This window comes from Arachis hypogaea, chromosome 9 (assembly GCF_003086295.3).
Source record: "Arachis hypogaea cultivar Tifrunner chromosome 9, arahy.Tifrunner.gnm2.J5K5, whole genome shotgun sequence".
Classification (NCBI taxonomy): Eukaryota; Viridiplantae; Streptophyta; class Magnoliopsida; order Fabales; family Fabaceae; genus Arachis; species Arachis hypogaea.
Genome location: NC_092044.1, coordinates 6,480,635 through 6,495,416, shown reverse-complemented (window position 1 = coordinate 6,495,416; position 14,782 = coordinate 6,480,635). Strand labels below are relative to the sequence as shown.

At 25.9% G+C, this 14,782-nt stretch overlaps 1 protein-coding gene across 1 annotated transcript; it reads left to right on the top strand.

The window, feature by feature from the left end:
- The first annotated feature begins 10,721 nt into the window (after positions 1-10,721).
- On the top strand, positions 10,722-14,415 carry LOC112710143 (protein indeterminate-domain 7). The gene is made up of 3 exons (XM_025762258.3): positions 10,722-11,563; positions 11,648-12,044; positions 13,253-14,415. Exons 1-3 carry the CDS (start codon positions 11,329-11,331, stop codon positions 14,214-14,216), a joined length of 1,596 nt encoding a protein of 531 aa, XP_025618043.1. The 5' UTR covers positions 10,722-11,328; the 3' UTR covers positions 14,217-14,415.
- Positions 14,416-14,782: the final 367 nt, after the last annotated feature.

The window sequence follows — 14,782 nt, the reverse complement described above, 5'->3', positions numbered from 1 at the left end:
CTACACACAGTGTTTACAGCAAGCAACAGCCATGGACTATGCTCCAAAAGGTAGTAAAACGAAACTCATTTTAGATCAATGTTAATAAAAATTCGGGGAAGAACAGTTTTTGCAAATTGGATTTATTGCATTGTGTCAACAATGATCGCATTATCATCATTGAATTTTAATGTGCATTGAACTCTAATAGATAAATTATTCTAATTTCCTCAGCTTGAAATCTTTGTAATGTAAAAAATCGATATTTACTTTGTGATGTTTAAATAACATGGGGCATAACATTCCTAGACGACGGAAAGGTCGTGTCTGGTTACATTTGATTTGGACAGCAAAACTTTCACTATGTTGGAATTAGTGCTTTGACAGTGACAATAATATTATTGCGGTCGTAGATTTGGTTGCCACATTTGCTATATTGTAAATGGAACCGTAGAACATTGCCATAATGGTATCTACTTTGTTAGGTATCACCTTACACTTTCCACATCATAAAATTCATGTTGCGGTTCCAAGTCCACAATGTTTTCTATCCACCGGTCAATCAAACTAATTCAAGATATTTTTAGTTTTGCTTTCATCAAATTTTCTCATGTGCCTTTATCCAATGAAAAGATTATCGTTCTCGTTAATATAAAAGGATTTCCTTCTTTAGTCTTATTTTGATTAGAATATTTGTATTTTTATGGAATGTATACTACCATTGATTTCTATATAATTATGTTAAGCAATTATATAACAATGTCTCTAATAAGAACTGATATTTAGATAATATTTACTTTTTGTTATTAAAAATTAAATATATTTTATTTTATTTTATTTTATTTAAATTAATAATAATATTATATGAATTTAAATTTAATATATTATTAATATAAAATAATTTTATACATATATTTAATTACGTAATTCTATATTAAATAAAAATAATTTTATTATATGAATTTAATGCATCAGAATTAAAATGTTTTTGTACTAGAGATAGAGATATTAGGTACCTTTTAATTTGTAAATCTTATTACTATATTAGCCAGATATAAATCATTAAAGGTGGAAATTCAGGTGCAGTCAACTTTACGTAAAATTAATAATCGAAAGTCGTTAGATGATTTAACTGATTTGATTAAATTTTCATCTAACGACTGTCAGTTATTAACTTCATACTGAGTTTTCACCATCATTAAATTGCCACATATAGGAGAGAAAGAACGGGGCATTTGCAACGGAACTCCATGGATAGATGATAGAGCATGTGACTTGTGAAAATAAGTGTTGATAAGGAACAATGGAAAATTAATAAATCAAATCAGCACTCAAAAGTATGGCATGAAAATTATAAAAGGATTATTGCCACCCATTTGAAAGGATGCGACGTCCTCCTTCTGCCAGAGAAGCATATCCTTATCTTTCTTTTTTTTTTTAAATTATTATTAGCAAAATCAAATTTTTTTAAGTAATAATTAATCAATATTTATTTTTTTTAATTTTAACATTTATTCGTTCAATATTTTATTGGCTTATTATTAGACAAAAATTTAGTTCCTTAACAAAATTAAAAAACTAGTTATTAATAATTAGTCAACTGCATAAAAATAGTTATTAATTAGTCTATGTTCACGAAAAAAATAAATAAATAAATTATAAAATAATAATGTAATAATTTAATCACCATTAAATTCATAATTTTTATTTTATGTGAATTTTATTATTTTAATTTAAAAATAATTAGACTCTTATTTTTTTTATCAACTTTTTTTGCTTTAAAAGAGTTTGATCTCGTATTCACATTATAATAGACCTTCATAATTAATATAATCTAATTAAATTCATCTTTATAATCAATTTTTATAATTAATATAATAAGGGATAATGCTAGGTAACCAATAACTTTTTTGAACAACATAAACAATCATCAATCAAATTAAAACACACTATATTTTTAAATTAATAACTTAAATCTTAATATTAGAATAATCATTCGCACATCTAGTGAAATGAAATATCTGATAATTTTTTATATATCCATTGTTCACATTGTTTAGTAATTTCATTGTCTACCTATACTTTTCCTATAATAAAAATTTACATTTTTAATTAAGTTTTGTAAATAATTTAACTAAATTGGAATTATATTTATAATCAAATATGAATAAAAATATAAAAAGTAGTGGTAATTTAAGTTTGATGTTCATAAAACTGTTTGAGTTTTTGCTGCAAAAGACTCGATTGTTACACCCTAAAAAATTTGATTATTTTTATGGTTGATTAAACATACGTGATAGTTAAAAACTTATAATTTTTAGTGTTGGAGCATTTTTTTTTGTCTTTTCATAGCAAATCTGAAAAGCTATAAAAATTGCTAAATTGAAATTTCAAAAATTTAAAAGTTTGATTAAGATTAAGCTAGATTATTTTTTTTTCCAAAATTAGAAGTGAGACTCGAATCCACGATTTTAAATGAGTATAAAAAAATTATGCCACTTAAACTATAATTTGTTAGCGCTTTAAGTAAATTAATCAAATAAGATATAATGAGATAATATATTTTTGTATAAAAAATTTTTTCCTAAAAACATAAATACTTAACCATTTTTCAAACCCATTTTTTACAATTGAATTTTTGTTGAACCGAATTGACTAAGTTTTCAATTAATCTAATTGAACCAGCTGGTTCAATTCAATTCCTAAAATCATAAAATAAAAAATTTCAAACTTAAATAAAATAATGTACCGAAAGTTAAGTATAATAAATTGCGAGCTCAACTTTAAAATAAGTATATCCTAACTTAATACATTCATAATTATTAATACAATAACATCAATTAGGGGATCATAATTTATCTATGAACCTGATTTTATGGAGGCTTTTAGAGCTTGCTTACGTTTCCTTGAGCTTGACGTTTTATGGATGATTAATTTTTTGTAAATCGAAATTTTATTTATGAATTTGTTCTTGGCTAATGAGTTTTACTGTATGTACAAAATAAAATCCGTGCAAATAAGAATATTACTTCACCATTTCAAATTAGCTGTGTTTTTCGTTTTGTTTTAATTTGCTTCTTAAAAATAAATAAACAAATAAATAGAAGGATTTTAAATTTACAATATAGTGAATACACTATTCTTCGATCATTATATTATAAAATAATAATTCAGGCGAAGGAGATAGGGACGCGATCGTTCTCTCCATAAGTCGTTTTCACTTTTCAATTTTTCATGTCTCTGGGATGCAATTCGTCAAAGGCTATGCCAGCAATAATAATTTAATGTAATCACCTTGTGATTATGCTAATATATAATGACATATCAATTTGTAGAAAGAAACTCTAGTATATGATTAATCAAAATGCAGTACAATAAAAAATCAAATACTATATATCTATTTATATAAATACATATATTTAATATATATTTTATACAAATTTTTATGTTAGTGACTATTTTTATGTGTACATATACAGTGGCGGAACGTGAAATAAAATTTTGGGACCAAATAGAGAATAATTGTTAAAATATTTTTGATATGGACTGCATTTAAGATAAGTTTGTCTAACTTCATCTCTCTGGTTTGGATGATATTGCCAATTTAAAGCCGTTTTTTAGGATCTCGTTCCAAAAAATTAAGGTCAAACTCATTATATATAACTTTTTAAACTTTTAAAGGTTGTATCTCATTTTCTTCGTGATTCATTAAAGTAGAAGAACTATCTACAGGTGTTGATATCATAAAAGTTATATGTTCTCCTTCTTAAATATTAGCCTTCCTCTTAAAAAATGCATCACTTCTTTGATTTTTTATTATTATTTTATATAAAAATTTGAATATATCCTATAGAAAATGTAAAAAAGAAATTAGAAGGACAAATATTAAAATTTATAATATTTACTGAATTTTTTTATCAATTTATACAAATACAATAATATTAATACTTATTGAATATTCTATTATTTTTTATCATATAAAAAATTAAATTAAATAAATAGTAAAATATAAAATAATAATAAATTAAATAAATAAAAAATATTTAATTTTTTATATTTAAACTTAAAGATAAAGAGAGTGTTACTTATTGAATTTATTGAGTATTTTAAGTCATAATAAAGTATTTAAGCTAATTGAACTAACTATTAATTTTTTTTATAAAAAGTCTGGGACCATCGCCCCCTTATCTAAACTAAACTCCGCCACTGTATACAATATAGTTAATTCTCAATTTATTATGACTAATATGTAATTTTTTAAACAGGACAACTTTTTCAATAAGAATACTAAAAATATCTTTTTATAAAAATATAACTTATTTATTTAACTTCATTTTAAATAAAAATAATATTTTTATAATATATTAAAATCAAATATAATATATTATCCAATGACTAAAATAAAATATGTTTGCATAAAAATAATTAGAGAATTTTCAGCGAATATCTACCATTAAACAATACTAATCAATTAATACTATTTACGGAGAAATTAAGTGAGAGAATATAAGATAAGACAACACATATTTAACTCAAAATTTTAAAATTTTAAATTAATGAATCTCTTATTTTATAAACTTCTTATTTTTTTATTTTTTTATATAAAATTAACTTTATACACTTCTCACACTTATCACGTTAACAAAAAAACACATTCATGCATTTGAATTGCCTCTTCTCATATGATAATTGGTATATTGTTGATGCAAAAGGTCATCAGTACTACATGTGTAGTGTAGGAGGCTACACTTGAAAGTGGAAGGAAAATACTTGTTTTAGAAAATAGACAAATGAGTGTGGAACCCACATGAATGGCATCATCATTTTAAAAGTAGGGGCCACTTCTATGATCTGCAGCTCTCATGTCCTCCACACTTGGGTCTTGTGTACTGTCGCATGACTTTCATCTTCAAATACAAATGAAGAAATAAAAACATGGTAAAAAAAATTAAAGGCACACACAAATGTTAAAAATGTGTGTATTAATAGTTAACATTTAAAAACGCGTTAAAAAATGTGAAAAAAGATTGCTTTTTACAGTCACCAATAAAAAAATTTTCAAAATAAATTTTAAAAATTTATTCGTATACTAAAATCTGTCATTAAAATCATCTATCAATATATTTGTATATAAATACATATGTAGTTTAATTTATTTTAAATATATATTTAATTATTTATATTCTAATACGTATTTTATATTAGTAGTTAACTTTAATAACTGATTTTAGTGTATACATAATATACTCAAATAAATTCAATATTTAAAATATATATCCAAATAGGTCCCAAATTTTTTGTGTTAGATATTTCCAAAAAAAATGATTACGTTGAGGTCTTTAAACTTTACAAAATAATCTATAAATCTTTTCGTTATATTTTTAAAGGGAGAAATATTAAGGGTCAATAATTTTAGTGTTTTATAACCATTAATTAGTCATTAATAGTATTTTTAATGGTATGAGATTACATCTAATAGTGAAAGATCACTCATTTTTGTTTTGATAGTTAAGTATTGGCTAAAAAACACAAAAATTGCTAACCCCCTAAACTTTTCTTTTTAAAAATTTATTTGTCCAAATAAAAATAACGAATCTAACTAAGATAAGGATTTATATACTTACTTATACAAAGTTTAAAAAACCCAATATAATAAAATTTTTTAGAAATTTATTTGGATATATCCTACAATATATATATACTTTATTAATGTTCATATTTGATTGTCACTACTAACGACATACACAATAAAATTGATTACTCGTATTTGATTTAACATTGTCCGGTAATGTGTGGTCACAAAGCCTGTTATCAGCTATTGAGAAACACCGGGAATCAATGTCTAAGATGCGCATTACATATCGTCATTGTAATCGTATTCTGTTGAGTGTGGAGAAATAAATTGAAACCGATACATACATCGAGTCAAAGGTCATACCCTGTTTATCTTTTATGAGTTTAATGATCAATTCAATTTTTGAAAATTTTGATATTTTATAAGGTATATAATAAAATATTATCTAAAAATTTATATTGCTCACGACAGAAATAATTTTAAAACATAAAAATTACAAATAAACTTTTAATATATATATATATATATATAATTTTTTTTACGGTATTCTTAAATTTAATAAAATAATATTTAATTTATTATAAATAAAAATTGAAAAAATATATAGAATCAATTCCAAATCAATCAAAAATAGAATAACTTAACTAATTATAAATATAGTAATTAGCTTTATTTATTTATGATTTAAAATATTGGTTATTAAATGTTTACCACATTTAAATTTGCAACATGAACCACGAAAATTAATTCAATTAGCTTCCGTCTCTTCGCCATTCTTTCCTCTTCAAATGCCTAAAACATAATAAATCAGAAAAGATTCAAAACCATCTAATTTACAAAGAAAAGAAATATCCTAATACCTAATATAAACACCATCCATATAAAAGTTTTGGATTCATCCAGAGACATTTTTTTTGCTGGAACCATCTTGATTCCCTAGCATCATTGATAAAAATTTTATTGAGGAGTTTGTTATGAATCAATCGGTTGATAAATACACAAAGGCGAAATTCAAATTATCTTAATATATTTATGTATAAACACATAATGGTTAATTTTAGTGTATAAATAATATTTTTGAAGAATTAAATATAAACTCTTCGTTTGCTGCTTATTAAAAGATTTTTTTATTATTTCTGTAATTATTTAAATTTTTTTGAGGTTTATCCATTTTTGATATATTTCAACATTAATTTTGTGATGAATTTTTGGATATATTTGGGTAGTCTCTGCCAATTTGATATTATTCCAAAGACTACTTTATATCTCCACCAAAATGTGGTGATGATATATATCATACTAGGTAGATATGAGAAATCTACGGATAAACCAGTTGGAAGTTTGAAACCACATTCATGATTCATGGATGGGAGTAAGTGGGAACCGATTATGCAATACCCTCTTAACAAAGATATATCTTTTCTGGCTCTCTAGAAGGAACTAATAACAAACAATTTTTTTACACCCTTTTATGTATTCGGTTAGTGGCTTCAATTCATGGAATGCTTAATTGAGTAGATATTCCGATTCTCTCCATCATCATCATCATCTAAATCTTCTCTCCCTGTTGTGGATCTTTCGGTCTAAATGGTTATCCGTTTTAGGGTAAATCTGGAAAAAGAAATAAAAATTAATCAGCAATATAATTTTTAAGAGTTTAATTTTCATGTACTTATTATTATGTAGTATTAAAACGTTGTACAATCCTGTAATTATAATAATTTTTTAAGACTATTCATTCGAGCAGTTAAAATAAAAAATATTTTTTTAATGATATGATCATAATTAGATGTACCTATAAAACAATTTTATATTTATAATGCATTAAAATTAAGTGTAATTTTTTTATTTGTAACCCCCCCCCCCCAAAAAAAAAAAAACTAATTTACCGTAACCCTTAAATATAAACCACGCATTAAGATAGGAACCACTACTCTAAATTCTATTACATGAATAATTAAGCTAAGAAAATAATGAATTATTAGAAAACAAACACTTCCACTTCTGGCAAAATAGTTTTACTAATATATTCTTGACTCCGGAGTCAACATATTTGAGTGCGTGTTTATTTTAAATTTCTCTGAATTTTGAATTTTTATTTTAGAAAATAAAGTATAATTTTTTATTCTTAAATAATTTTTTTATATTTTTTTTATCTTACATATAAAATAAATAATAAAAAATCACACTTTATTTTCTAAAGTAAAATTCAAAATTTAGAATATCCAGATTCGTTTATTTCAATGTTATAAATTGCATTCTCAAAAATTATCCTCTCAAAAATATTATATACATGACATGACGAGAATATTTTCTTTTTTGAAAAAATTTTAGTATATTCGTCTGTTTAATATTACGAATTTCTTGGAATATTTTTAAGTTTACAAGAGTAATTAAAAATAAAGTCTTGTTGTTTACAATAATTCATATCATAGAAATATATTTATACATTTGATGATAATTATTAAAATAAATTTAATTATGATACAATTAAAGTATAAACTATTTTATACAATTATTTAATGATATCTATTTATTTAAATGATTATTTAAATATTAATTATTTAATTATTAAAAATATATATTTTGATGTGCGTATAAAAATTGTTTAGCCTATTAATACATTAAAACTAGCTTTATTAAAATATCTTCAACCTGTTTAACTATAAATTTTTTTTATCACTATTTTGAAGAGTTTTTTTAGTAATTTTATATTTAAAATCTTTCTCAATCTCTTTGATGAGAATCAAAATATTCGAAATATATATAATCCCTAGAAATATCAAATAGCGTGAGAATTATGTTTTATGTCTTGAAACATATATAATTTATAAAAATATATTATTTTTAAGTCATTATAGTCGAAAATAAGTCCGCAAAAATTTGAAACTAAGGTCCACTATTGAGTATATCATCAAACCAATGTAGTCCACGTAAGACTATTCCAATTTGATTCTTCCAAGTTGAAACTTGAAATTAATAATCTTATATAATTATATTATTCGTAATGCATGCTTTTCATACTGATAATGACTTATAATAAATGAAAATGACATGAGCGACAAATATTGTGGCTGTTAAGATATGGCGGTAATATAAAAGACAATAATGCAACTTCACAACTTTATACTATTTTCCTATTCAATTTAAATACTCATTACTTAATTACTTAATTATTACAACTAATTTATCTTGCTTCTTCTATTTAATAATAATAAACTTATATATAATATTTAAATTTATTTTTTTATTATAAGATTAGAAATGTCTCTTGAGTTCATTTTTTTTGGATATTAGATAAAAATTAGTGTAATTTTTTAATATTAAAAGTTATAGTTTTTTACAAAAGTCCAAAACTATAGAATTTATAGAATGCAAATTATCAGAATAATTTTTTTTAATTTATAAAAATAATACACAAATTACATATTGTATTATTTTAATATTAAATTATAATACACAGTCAGTGTATTATAAATACACAGACTATATATTATCAGTATAATACATAATTTACATATTATACTTGTACAAAATAACACCTCTAAAATATTATAAAATTTTATTTTTTTATAACATTAATATAAAATTCTATTCACTCTTTTATATTAAAATAAAAAATCGGTGTCTCTGAACAGTAATATTATTATTGTTAGGCAGCTTTAGTAGATCTATATCAATATATGTATATTTAAATAAGCCATCAAGTTCTTTGTTTATGATATAATTGAAAGAACCATGCAGAAATTGTCAGAAATTCAGCTTTTTATATAGTCAATAGCTACAATGATATAGAATGAAACAACAAATTGTATAAAAAAGAATTAAGGTAGCTAGAGATACCTTTTAGCCATGCTTGTTAGAATTTAATCAATGAATCAATCATATCACTGTAAATATAGAAAGCCGATCGATAGAAATAAGAAACTAGAAGATAGAAGGGTCTAATAGTAATAATTTAAAATAATAGTAGAACTGAACTTGACACATACAAAACACTTTCCCCTTCTCATATTTTTCTCTTTCTCCCACTCATCACTACTATTTGTCTATCTATACCTCCATATATTCAAATCATACTACTTTCTCTTTTATCTTTTTATGATGCTTTTTTCAACCCTTTTTTGTGCTTACTTTATGGTCCAAAGGAGAATTACAAGGAGCGAGGATGTGTATAAAATAAGAACAAAAGTTTATTTCAACAACACTGATTCATCACTGCTACATAGTACATACATCACTATTTGTTTAGTGAAATTCTAATATATATATTATTTGAAAGAATGAATTTAATTTGATATCAGTGTAAATTGATGTATCAAAATTAAATTTATAATTATATTAACTAGATATATATAGAGTAATTTAATTGATATCATTATTAACTATCTAAGAAAAATAAAAAATTACATTTTAAAAACTAGTTAATAAAGAAAAAGAATTCTCTTTATATATAACATTAAGTATTATATAATACCCGATGAAAAATTTTGAACACCCTGTAATATCTAAGTCCTTAACAGTATTATTAAAATAATTTTTTTACAATCATTTAGTCATATGTTATTAAAACAAATTATGCATATAAAATGCATTAGAATTTTGCTAATAATTATCCTTAAAATGACTAAAATTTGAACATTTTATTTTATAATAATTACTCATATATCAATATTATTATGTGAAAATATTAGTTAAAATATTAAAATATTATATTAAATAATTTAATTAAATATATTAAATAATTTTATAATTATTTTTAAGTATCATATTTAGTAGAGATATTTTTATATAAAAATTTAGATATAGTTAATTTTATATGAAATTGATAGTTGAGACCGTTAGATATTAGATGACAATTTAATTAAATTTATTAAATTATTTAACAGCTTTTAACTATCAATACTAGATAAAGTTAATTACACATGAGTTTTCATTTTATTTAATATAACGATTATGTTAGGTATACTATCAAAATCAACTACCAAATCGAACTAAGAATAGTCGAGTATAAATACATATTAAAATATAAATATATATTAAAAATAAATTAAATTATATATATATATATATACACAAATTAATATTAATTACTGATTTGAATGTACGAATAATATTGTTGTTAATATAAGGTATTAAGATAGAGAGAGTTAGCAGTAGGGTTCCCTCCTCCTCCTTGTGGTTTTCTAATTTCTACTGCAAACAAAACCCTTCTCATCCACACCTTTTTTTTTTCCTCTCTCTCTTTCTCTCTGTCTATATTTTTTGTTCATATTTGTGTGGCCATAATTGGATTTTCTCTCATCTTAGCTTTATAAAACTAAACATAATATTTCACTCTCCTCCTCCTTCTCTTCCTAAGCTTCTTCCACTTCTCTTCTCTTCTCATCTCTTCATTTCAATAAAAACCAAAACTACTACTTGTCTCTTTGCCTCACTGCCAAAACCACCACTACCTTAAGCTTAATGTGAAACCAAATCACTTTCATTCATTCAAGAGAGAGAAGAATACTATATATTCATCAAACTTTTCCCTTTCCTTTTTCCCTTTCTTTTCACCGGGATTTTAGATACCATTTTCCTCACTATCAACTATCAAGTATCAACTCTATTACTGCACTTCACTTCTTTTTTCTACTTTTTCTGTTTTCGGCAACCTTTCTTCTCTAGATCCCAGAAACCAAAAACAAAAAGATCTATGGCTCATACGTAGACATATATATATACATAGCTACCATTCTTAGAGGCTTATTTGAAATCAAGTAATTAATCATATGAGCATGATGAAGAGTTTGATGTTCCAACAACAACAAAATCAGCAGCAGCAACAAGTGGTGGTAGTGGAAGAAAACATGTCTAATTTGACTTCAGCTTCAAACGAAGGTAATAACAGTGTTTCCTCAGGTACAAGAACTGAAATTGGAACCTTCATGACTCCACCACCAACATCATCTGACACTTCTACACAACCACCATCAAAGAAAAAGAGAAATCTTCCCGGCAACCCAGGTTCCCTTCTTCTTCCTTAGCTTCTTTTTCTTGAGAGAGTTATGTAATTAAAGATGTTTTTCTTTTTTCTTCTAATTGGTTCAGACCCAGATGCTGAGGTAATAGCTTTATCTCCCAAATCTCTCTTAGCAACAAACAGATTCATGTGTGAGATCTGCAACAAAGGATTTCAGAGAGACCAGAACCTACAACTCCACAGAAGAGGCCACAACCTACCATGGAAGCTGAAGCAGAGAACAAGCAAAGAGATAAGGAAGAAAGTGTACGTGTGTCCTGAACCCAGTTGCGTCCACCACAACCCGTCACGGGCTCTGGGGGACTTGACTGGGATCAAGAAACACTTCTGTAGGAAGCATGGTGAGAAGAAGTGGAAGTGTGAGAAGTGTTCAAAGAAGTATGCAGTTCAATCTGATTGGAAAGCGCATTCCAAGACCTGTGGCACTAGAGAGTACAGATGTGACTGTGGAACTCTCTTCTCAAGGTAACTAACTCCTGTTCTTGTATCATTCAAATTATATAAAATGCAAACATTGAAATCAACGATTAAAAATTACTGAATCAGCTGCTTTTTGTGAGATAAGATATGTGGTGTTAAGTGGTAAAGATTTGAAGTATGTTTTAACAGCGATGAAAATTCAGATGCAGTTGTTTTCGATTATTTTGTTTTGATAATTAATTTGTCAATGATATTGTTAGTGAGTTTGAAATTTGTGTATTTGTTTTGATTTTGGTGGGCTGCTAGGTGAATATTAAAGTTTAAGTAAATTTTTATGGCAAAAATGCAGAAGAGGATGACATAAATGCTTAAGAAAATTAAGTAATAAGAAAAAAAAAAGAAATGATAAATTAGGAAAATAATGAATGACATGTGAAATTTACTACTACTACTATGAGTTCTAGTTAATTTTTATTCACCACAAGTGTCAGACCAACATCTATACTCTCATTTATGAAGGATGTGATTTTTGAAATCCGAGGTTGACTGAGATATGGTGTTTGAATTATTATTTGAAATCATTTAGTATTTATTTATTTTGTTCATTTCTTTCGGTTTTTATGGTAAATTGGTCTTTGAACATATGCTAGAGATATTAGAAGTGAAAATTTATTCCAATAGAGAAAAGTTTTGAGGTCTGTAATATATACAATAGTGTATTAGAATTACCAATACTTGTTAGCAGTTTTGTTAATCTAAATTCTAAAATGATTGGTGTTTTAAAATAGAAAGAGTGTTAACATTTTTTTCTTGGATATATAGGAGGAGAGATGAGACATGATACACTATTGAATGGACCTTTTATTTCATTAATATAGAAGTCTCCCATAAAGTATAAACACCTCATGAGACTGCAGATTCTTAGTTTGTTTTTTTTTTTTTTAATTAAATGTACCACCTAACATGCACTATCCACTCTTTAAGTACTCCCAGATAATTTCCTTTGTTTAATTTTTTTGTTTTTGTTTTTAAATTGGAAAGAAAGACAGAGAGAGAGAGAGAGAGAAAGAAAGATAAATATAATGGTGTTTGAATAATTTCTGGAGTAGTGTAGTGTGTGAGTGTCATACACAACACAATAGTACTAACACTTTAAGTAACATCTTTCATTAGTTTTTGTTTTCTTGTGTGTGTTTGTTTGTGATTCTCTTTTCTGATATGATCTCTCTCTCTCTCTCTTTCTTCAATTACAGGAGGGACAGTTTCATAACCCACAGAGCCTTCTGTGATGCACTTGCACAAGAGACAGCAAGAACCACCACCACCACTTCAACAACAACAATACCCCAACTTCATCATCAATTCAATAATCCCCAAATTTTCCCATTGAAGAAAGAGCCATTACAGTTACACCACCAAAGTTTCAACCTTGTTAGGACAGAACTACCCCCATGGCTTGGAAGTAGCAGTAGTAGTAGTAATACTCCAACCCCATCACAAAATAATCATCAAGGTCAAGACTTTTTGAATCTCCATGAAAATAATGAGAACCCAAATCCAAATCCAAACCCTAACCCTAGGCTTGTAGGTGTTGGTGGTCCCACAATTGAAGGGTACCCTTCAGCTCACATGTCAGCAACAGCTTTGCTGCAAAAAGCAGCTCAGATGGGTGCAACCATGAGCAGCAGCATTGGGCCCCACCATCAAAGTCACGTGTCTGTTAATCCTTCTGCCACTCTTAATCACTTTCCTTTGAATTTGTCCTCACGTGATCACCACCACCATAACCATAACCATATCACCACAACCACCACCACTACCACTACCACCACAACTGCTGCTCCTTCTTCTTCTTCTTCTCTTCTTCATGATGTCATGATGATGAACTCTTTCTCTTCTGGATTTGAAGCGGCACAGTTTGATGATCCCTTTGGTGGAATTCTTGTTAGTAATAATAATATCACAAAGAAAGATGGTGATGATAATGGTAATGGTAATGATGGCAATAATAATAATAACTTCTTGTTGCATGATACTCTTCCAAAGACAACAACCACCACCGCCAATGACCGTGGTGGCCGTGGCGGCGGTGCAAAAGAAGAGCTGACGAGGGATTTCTTGGGTCTAAGGCCACTTTCCCATAGTGACATTCTCAGCATTGCTGCTATGGGAAACTGTATGAATGATCACCAAAACCAACCTCAAAAGCATTGGTAATTAATTAATTAAGGTTAATTATTAGCTCAATCTTAATGTGTATATGGATTTTCTTTTCTTTTTTCTTAATCATTAATATATAATTTTGTTTTATTTTGTTACTTTTTAGTTTTTGTTGATGATATTGTTGTGTAAATCTTCCCAAAGGGAAGGACGTTCTACAATCTTAGTTCCTTAAGTACTTATTTTGGATACTCAATTATGTCCATGGATAGATAGATTAAGAATCATTATTGGATCATCATCAATAGATAGCAAAATAACATAAATTACACTATTTTCTTATCATTATTGAAAGTTAAGAGTTTTTTATAGGCCTAATGGAACGAACATAAAGAGATTTTAATATACATCCACTATGTAATTTTATATTTTTATTCAATTAAATTATTCATTTGGGCTTTTTCATTTTATTTTTATTTTTTGTAGCAAGTGTGTGAGAGATTTATTTTACAAATATATAATTAAATATCTGTATAATTTCAAATATTAAGCTTGTTTATGCTTCATTCAATTATTGAGAGTTAAAAATGACAATTTTGCATTGTCTATGAACATAAATTTAT